The 9,111-nt window shown below is 38.3% G+C and overlaps 1 protein-coding gene across 1 annotated transcript in view; it reads left to right on the top strand.

Moving 5' to 3' along the window:
• The first annotated feature begins 67 nt into the window (after positions 1-67).
• Positions 68-9,111, top strand: part of TWIST2 (twist family bHLH transcription factor 2) — a 73,775-nt gene continuing 64,731 nt past the window's right edge. Inside the window, exon 1 of the mRNA XM_019554499.1 lies at positions 68-1,089. Coding sequence (XP_019410044.1) covers positions 570-1,052 — 483 coding nt within the window. The 5' untranslated portion in view covers positions 68-569 and the 3' untranslated portion in view covers positions 1,053-1,089. The remainder of the gene's footprint in view (positions 1,090-9,111) is intronic.

The raw sequence follows: 9,111 nt of genomic DNA, 5'->3' as shown, positions 1-9,111 counted from the left end.
CTGGGAGCAGCGTCGAGGGCTGCGCCCTGCCCGCGCTCCGAGGTGCCTCCCCGAGCTTTTAAGCGAAGTGTAACATAAAACTGTGAAAGTTTAAGTGGGGGGGGCGGGGGGAGGAAAGAAAAGAAGACGAAGAAGAAGAAAAAAGGAGGTTTCTTTCCTCCCACTGCCCCGGCCCGGCCAATGAGGAAGCAGCCCCGCGCCTCCCTCACTTCTGACAACTATTTAGCAACTGAGCCCAGCTAAAGTTTCCAAAAAAGTTAGAATAACTTCCTCTCTCCAAGACCTCAATTTTTGCACAGCCCCATCCTTGAAATCAGAGCCCTGCAAGCAACCTGGAAAACGTTTGCTCAGCAAAAAAATAAACCCTCCTGTTTTTTAATTTTTTTTTGGTTGGTTTTTTTTTTTTTGTTTGTTTGTTTCATTTTGTTTTGTTTTCCAAAGGATCTGTCTCAGGAATTTTAAGCATATTTAAGACACACACACACACACACACACAACACAAGGAGGGGGGCAAAAAAAACCCCCAAACCAAACCCAAGTCGCTTCCCCTCCCTTTCTTCACAGAAAGAATGGAAGAAAGTTCCAGCTCTCCTGTTTCCCCCGTGGATAGTTTGGGGACCAGTGAAGAGGAGCTGGAAAGGCAGCCAAAGAGATTTGGCAGGAAGAGAAGATACAGTAAGAAATCCAGTGAAGATGGCAGCCCCAACCCAGGCAAGAGGGGGAAAAAGTCTAGCCCCAGCTCCCAATCTTATGAAGAACTGCAAAGCCAGAGGATCCTGGCCAATGTCAGAGAGAGGCAAAGGACTCAGTCTCTCAATGAAGCCTTTGCAGCCCTGAGGAAAATCATCCCCACGTTGCCTTCTGACAAACTCAGTAAAATCCAGACCCTCAAGCTCGCAGCCAGGTACATAGACTTCCTCTACCAGGTCCTACAGAGCGACGAGATGGACAGTAAGATGACAAGCTGCAGCTATGTGGCCCACGAGAGGCTCAGTTACGCCTTTTCAGTGTGGAGGATGGAAGGAGCGTGGTCCATGTCTGCCTCACACTAGCCAGCATCAGGGTAAAGCAAACACATCTGCCAAAGGGGTAGGTACCTACATATATATATCTATAAATATATATATCTTTTTATTATTTGTATTGTTTCTAACCGTCTCCTAGTGATTTCCGCCTCAGCTCTTGCTTTGCTTTCTGCAAAAGAGCACGAGCGATGAAAGCATCATGTCATCTATGCTGCAACATAGGTCTGAATCTTGTTTTTAAAGGGCGCGGGGAAGACGTTAGCAGATTTTAGTTACCTAAAAAAAAATCCGCAAGACAGGTAAGGCAGGGATCCAGGTGATAGTCTAGAACAGGGAAGAGGAAATCTCTCACTAGCGCAAGGGTCTTGGTGATTGTATTGGTTTTAAGTGCAGGGCATGAACATCTAGATTACAAGCTGAAGATCTTTTTACCAAGATGACTATTTGATGGGTGGACACCTTTAAAGAGGGGCAGATTCTAGTAAGAAAAATATGCTCTTTGCCTCATTTCGAGTCAATCCCTGCTTTTGCCTTTTGAAAAGTTTGCTACCAAGAAGGAAGCAATAAAATTGAATGGCCAATATAATGAAATTTGCCAGGGCAGATTTCTTAGAGAAGTATAGGAAATAAAGGAAAAGAATTAGTGAAACCTACTGACAACCAGATCTGAAACAGCTGCTGGTTGGATTGGAGCATGGCTGTGTCTTAAAAGTGTCTAGGAAACAGGCTTTAAGTACTTTTATAGTGTTGCAGTTGCAATTGTGGGGGTTCAGCAAAGAATCAGTCCTGCTCTGATCTGAGCAATATTTCTGTATAGTCAGCAGATATCCTGTGCTTGTTTGCCTGGGCTGTGCCCACTTCCCCTCTCCCCTTGCAAATAAAAGTAAACACAGATAGAATGAACCCCTCTCAATTTCATATTCACTTAGTTTCCCTTCCCCGCCTGTGCCAGTAACATTAGGGCTGGTGCCAAACCCTTTTGGACTTTAACATAGTTTTTTACTTACTGAACTCTTCCTCAGTTTCCAATACAAAAACTACTTCCTCTTATGTTTCCTTTTTAAGATTGTGAGGTGGACACCCCCCCACACACACAAACAAATGCCCTAGCCTTACCGTAAGCACACCAGCCCTATCTGTAAGTTATGCTATATTTCACAGAGTTCACATATGTTCCTGTTGTTTTGTTGCCTGGCAAAGAGCATCTGAGATACAGAACAAAGCCAGGTCAACATTTTGCATAGTATGAATGCTCTTATTAGTAAAGAACAGAATAAAAGGAACAGTCTCATTTTGAAGTATAACACACAGCAAAGTCAAATAATTGCATTTTCCAAATAGAATTAGCTCCTTAAAAGAAAGAATAAATGAGAAAAAAAGAAAAAAAAGAAAGCTTGCTTTAATCCATTGGGATTTGTTGCTGAAAATCCATGTTTAATCAACAACTAATGATTCAGACAACAACCTTGATGCAACTGGCAAGATGCAATTTGAAAAAGCAAGTGTGGGAGTAAAATGTAGCTGGTGAACATTTTAGAAAATTTAGAAAACTTTGTGTTTCATTTGCATGTGAAACAAAGTATTTCAATGTCTTTACTGAAATCTCTGCGATGTCGTAATTAATGTTTCTATGGTTCATTCACAGAAACCTGTAAGGAGGTTAGTTTCACTAATTTAAAAGGTCTATCCATTTCATCCTTCCAGACAATTTGAATTTTTTAAGTTATATATTTTGCTAATATGGTCATGAATAAGACAGGTCTCCTTTTTTTTCTTTGGTGGTGCTGTAGATTTAGATGCAAATAAAGCAAAACAGTCTTTTCAAACAAACTATAAACATTCAGTTTATAAACTCCCTTGCCATTTCCCTGTTAATATTGGTTTAAACTAACTGGAGCAAATAGTCGAACAAAAAAAAAATCTCCTTATGGGGATCTTCTGCTGTCTTTGTCAAAAACAGATGTAAAATGTCCCAAACACATATTTCTTCAGGAGTTTAGACTGGCTGAACAATAAAACGCTACAATGGAACAATGCATTTATTCTGTTGTGTCCTAACTTGTGCTAGCATTAGCCAATGCTTTTTTATCTATTACCTACTGTATATCTTCCCTCAGCATTGTACAGTATATTAGGGGCAATAACTGCATTTTGGTTTCTTCAATTAATTTTTTTTAAACACTGTTTCAAGCACATCGGTCTGATAAGAAAGATACTGAAAGAGAATGCAAAGAATTTATCTCTAAATAGACATACTAGACAACAAAGTTTGAATATTAATTTAAAAGAATGAAGCAGTTAAATTTAGACTTGAAAATTTCACCAAGCAAATGTTTGTGTCCTATTGAAGTAGCACACAGTAACTGGCAAACATTAGAACATCTTATATATATCTCCATTATCTTATTTATATCTCCATTTAAGCCATGACTTTCCCTCCTTGAGAATTAAAAAAATAAGTGAGAAAAGAAAAAGAAAAAAACCTCACACACAACTTCCCAACTTTAGAAAAAGTATATAGGTCATGTCTTTTTGAGGTTGCACTGGTAAGAATGTTAATAAATGGCCTTGTATGGTGGTGGCATCTGGTTTTAGCACTTTTGGGCAACAAAAACTGTTTCTGCCATCAACATTTTCAATGGTCTTAAGAAATGTAGTGAAATTTGCAAATGTATTTTATTATATTAGCATATTTTAGCAAGCATTTGTCCACAAATAGTAACTTTTATATGCTGTGTAGTGTGCCTGACAGTAAGGACATAGGAGATGGCAAAACACATTTGAGACACGATCCTGCGAGTCTGGCAGTTTTGGGATGTGGAAGAATCTGTCCCTTGTTACAAGGATATTACCCGGATAGCTTCTCTTATGCCTGGGTTTTGAAAAGAAACAGACAAAAAATATTTCTCTTTGAAGGGGCTGTAGATCCTGTTCAACACAAAAATCAAGAGAGTTTTTGATTAGAAAATCAGAGCCTTGGGAGCTGGGAAAATGCCACCTGGCCTTCAAGAATGCCAGTAGGTGACTGTTGCTAACTTATCTGGCAATGAGAGGTTTTCCTGTTCTGTTCTATGTAATTAAAGATAACATACTCCTGTAGTTTCAAGTGAAACAGGCCCAACTTCACTTCAATTAGTATTCCAAGTTCTAGGATGTTTAAACAAATATACAAATTCAGGTCACACGCGCGCGCATACATACACATCTCTCCAGCCATTTGCTACCCAGTATCTCAATGCTGCATCATCCAAATGCCCCCCACACGCACACCCCTTTTTTAAAAAAAATCTACTGTCTGAAAGGTTTCAAATGCGAAAAGATTTTTTCCATTATTTCTTTTGGTAGAAAGCACAGAAATACAGTAGCAAGGTGGAGATTAGCTCTGGAAGAACGAAAGCTAGAACCAGAAGTTTAAAATCTTAAAAGCATCAGTAGGGCAGTAACGATGATTTAGTTTTAAACCACCGTGTCAATAAGGTCCATTGGCCGTCATAAACTTTAAATTTGAGCTAACATCAGTAAGTCTGTAGTGAGATATACCAGTAGTTGAATATAAGGCCATACACGTTATGTGAATTGAGCTGTATATTAATAAACCATTTGCAACCTTTATTCATTTTGGAAGATGTTAGTCAGTGATTGTAACATCCTTGTGACATCCTTGTAATTGTTCCTTACAATCTGATCATCATTTTAGGAGTTTCTTCTATGGAAAAAATGAGTAGGTTTGTTAGCATCCCTATTTTGTTTTGTCTTTAAAGAAACAAATAGATGTTGTGGTCCCTTTCCATGGAAATTATTCATAAAATACAGAACTTGTTTAACTATTGTTAACTGAAGAAACAGTGACATGGCAACTAAACCCGTTTATTTCAAAACATATTTTGTTTTTTTAATGTACCACTAAACATGAAAATATGCTTACTTGAGAGGAAAGATTTTAAAGTTTGTTATTTACATATTAACGCTTTAGGTTTTTCATGCTAGTGTCTTTAAAAGCCCTGCAAAATGCATTCTGGATGATCTGTTTATGTTTGTCTCTCTTCCGGGGAAAGAATAAATCTACTACATAATATCAACCAAATTCCTAGCACTTGGCCAGCCAATGCTCAAATATGAGATAAACCCCCAAAATAAAGGGCATGAGAAAAAGCCTTGAAGTAAACACAAAATTATATGAGAATCAAACGTATTTTGGGTGATGCACTTGCATTAATACACACATGAAATACCATTTTCCATTACCCATGTTTAATGGCTTAGCATTTCTGATATAAATTCCTGACCCTAGATTATTAGAGTATTCTGAATTTTTACACAGTAAGGAGAAATCCTGGATCAAAACTGAAAGACAGTTTGAAAGAATAACAAAAGTGTGCTAGTTTTCAACTTACTGAAGTCAGTTCTATGGTAAGAGTTCTGTTGTGATGGATGTAGCAAAGGATCACTAAGGACAAATCTCAATGCCTATGCTTCATCTAAGTAGATCTAATTTGTCTCCATCAGTCATCTGTGATGAACAGCTTCAATTTTACAGTACCCAAACTTCTGTCTTTAAAAGGGAATGGGGTTGATTGCAACATAGAATTATAAGTCACCCTTGTTCAATATCTTCTATCCTTTAAAATCCCTACTTTAGCTTTTATGTTTTTCATAATGGTAAAGCACTCTTGCTAGTCTCTGCACTATCTTCTTTATTACTGAAGAGGAGTGGATTCTGTAACCATAGAAGAAATTTCTTTTGGTGACATATTTTGCCACTTGTGTCTCCTAGAAATATAATTAAGTGTACAACTATAGTTCTTAGAATCGCTTCCATGAGGCTCAGGAGGAATTTGAAATCTCTAAACCCAGAGTCTTCAAAATTTGCGTGCCTTGCTTTAAGCAGGGAGAATTTCATGAGTGAATATATTAAAAAGCACTGCTACAACCCACAGCAGAAGGAGAGCTGTGCCATATTTGGGAAATTAAGTTGTTCGTTGGGAAAACTGTAGAATTTTTGGTAGCTTTTCCTGTTCTACCTTCACTTGAGCTTTAATAAAGGAATAAAGTAATTTCAGGCTAAAAAGTGCTGTGCCATTAAAAAAAATGAGTAGCCCAGATTCTAGGTTGCTGTAAACTGATGCAGGCAATATACCAGTACTGAGAGTCTGGCCTTATGTTTCAACAATTAGTGTAAGTGACTGGTGAGTAGTGTACGACAACACTTATGATTTACTTGTTAAGGAAATTTGGGAGTGAGGAGAAATAGGATGTCCTCCAGCTGGATGTGAACATCAGAATATTAATTAATTATTATTTACATTTAAATAACAGTAAAAGAAGCCCTTACAAAAAACACTAGACACCCAACCATTAATTAGATTTACAGTTGCGGATGATGACCACGCAGTAACAGTATGCCAGTAATAAGTCTATCAAGCCAGTCAATAAATCTAAGCAGCCAAACAAACTCTTAGAACTTCTCCCCATACCCATGCATATACTTCAACTGTCTGCCCTAAACCTGGTCAAATACATTTGATAATATAACAATTAAAACAGATTAGATTAAAAAAAACAATTAAAATAGATCAGTTAGGATCACTGAAAACTGTGAGGTACAAATCAGGGCCAAAGTTTAGGCACTCACTGCAGGTCACGCTTTTTCACACTTACAATGAAGTTTTATTAGGTTCTCATGCCAGTAAGATCCTGGTCAGAGTCCTTCAGTCAGGACTCACGGGCATTCCACGTAGGCATGGCAGGACCCCTGCATAGTTACAATTACAGGATCGGGACCTATATTCTTAACACATCAGCAGCTACGTTGGGGCAGAATCCTGCATTCATTCCTTACTTAACATCAGTGGGAGCTGTGCTTGAGGAATGACTGCCAGGAAAAGATGTTGCTGAGCCTGTTATAAAAAAAGACTTCTCTCTAGAAAACATAAAAATCAAATTGTGTTCTTGGTTACACTTGTATAACCCAGCTGGTGTCAATGGACTTGTATGGATTCCAGAGAGTAGCACTTGGCCCACTATCTTCCTTTTTTTCTCTGGGGAAAGGATGTATTGGCTCTTCAATCTAAGTTAACTCTCCTTTTGCATTAACCTGTGGCTTTCTTTTGGGCTTTGGAAGAAGAAAATACATCAGTCTGCTTGAACTTCTGTGCAACATCACTGCCTTAGAGTTTGATGATTCCAAAATTCTTCCTTCCAAATTGGACCTATTTCTGATCCCTTACAGAGAATAAGCCAGGATTAACCCACTGAAATCAATGGAACTGCATCACTAAGCAAGGTTAGAATCTAGAGAAACTTTAGTATATCATGAACAGTGATGGGCACAGAGAGCCTGGCAAAATTCTGATTCCTGGTTGAGGGTTCTTGGCAGGACTGCAACACCTATATTAAATAATGTTGCCATTATGTCTTATTTCAAAGACGCTTAAGTGAGTTAATGCCCAACTGTCACTGGCTTTTCTGTGAAAAGCACATGCCATATTTGTTAACTTTAAAGAGATTTAATAATTCTAATGTAATCTAGTCAAAAGGCCAGGCTGTATCTATCATAAATATTGCTGCAAATCAACTCCCAATGGATAATTTCTCAATGCGCCAACATAGTAGTATCTGTATGTAGGGAAAGGTGCAGGGCACTATATCAAAATAGTTATACATCTGTCACATAAAAAGAATCAATTATCTTTTCTCTTGGAGAGCTCTGAGAGGAAATATTTGCAGGTTGTTTGTGTTCTTGTTCTGAAAAGAAAAGTTACCAAAGCAGCAGCAACACAGGTCTGGTCCTTTGCAGAGTTGCATATGTACAACTGAAAAGGAGTGAAAGCCCAACCTCCACATCCTTCTCCCCTCAGACTTTAGACTGCAGCTTGGAAAAAAAGAGGCAGATGTCTCCTAGTTCAACTTGATTTATATTTACTGGACTAGTTCCAGTGAGCCTGTGCTATCTTTAATTGAATTCTTAATAAGATAGTTTTGCCTTGATAACCGCCACCCCCGAGAAAAAACTTAGTGTTTCCTTAAGAGATATGAGATCTGCCAAACATGTGCTCTAAAATGCTGAATTAAGTTTCTATCAATCTGGCCACCAAGAGTCTACATGCAGTAATTTATGTGATCATGCTTTTGCTTTAAGCTTTTTGGATCTGCTTTAATTTTAATGCATTGGTTTTGAAATATAACCAAACTTAATTGCATAGGCAACTTAGATAAAGGGATCATGTCTTTAATAACACTTTCCTTAAAAAACAATTGAGCAATCATGGAAAGCTCTCTAGGAAGTCAGGACTATTTAGTTTAGAGAAACGGAACACACACTTTCATAGACCTATCGGGGACTCCAGGGGAGATCCTTATCCTGGTCATCATGCCACCTTCTCCTTGACCTAAAAGAGAGTATGGTAGTGAAATGTTATTGCATATTGAACTTTATACCTTAGCCATCACAAAGAAGGATCCCAATCCTGCAAGTTAATCTATGTGGATAGATCCTCTCTGACTTCAGTGCGTTTGTCTAGGTGTATTAGGTACAGACATTATGCTTTTACCAGTATAAGTACCAGCTTATACCTATAACAGAACAGAAGTTCAGCGCACACATAAACTGGTTTAAAAATGGTGAAACCTAATCTAAGATTTCTGCCTCTGCTCCCCCTCCCCACAAAGGGCGAATGTGTGTTCTGTTTGCTACTGATCTAAGTTGCACTGCTTACAGAAAACCACATAACTGAGATCGATTTCACTTCGGGCATTTTGAATGTCTGTACCTAGCCTTAGTCAATGAGTTGGGAGTGAAATGTTCTCTAAGGCTATGTACAGATGTTCAAAAAGTCTGAGGCAAAATCAATCTGTTACACAGTTTTCTGTACAAGGCATAGTTTCAATTGATAGCAGACAGAACATACATTCACCCTTCGGTGAGGGGGGAAATCTTAGGCCAGGTTCCACTTTTTTTCTGCTATGTATATAGACTGGCTTCCAATCACTTGTACCGATAAAAGTATAACATCTGTACCTGGCCTAACATTCCGAATCTTTGTTGGAAAGCAATTCATTTCCCATGCACACCTTTTGACTGCATGGC

Source organism: Crocodylus porosus, unplaced genomic scaffold (genome assembly GCF_001723895.1).
Source record: "Crocodylus porosus isolate Cpor-Errol unplaced genomic scaffold, CroPor_comp1, whole genome shotgun sequence".
Taxonomy (NCBI): Eukaryota; Metazoa; Chordata; order Crocodylia; family Crocodylidae; genus Crocodylus; species Crocodylus porosus.
The sequence above is the reverse complement of the archived record's forward strand: the minus strand, read 5'-3'. Positions and strand labels throughout refer to the sequence as shown.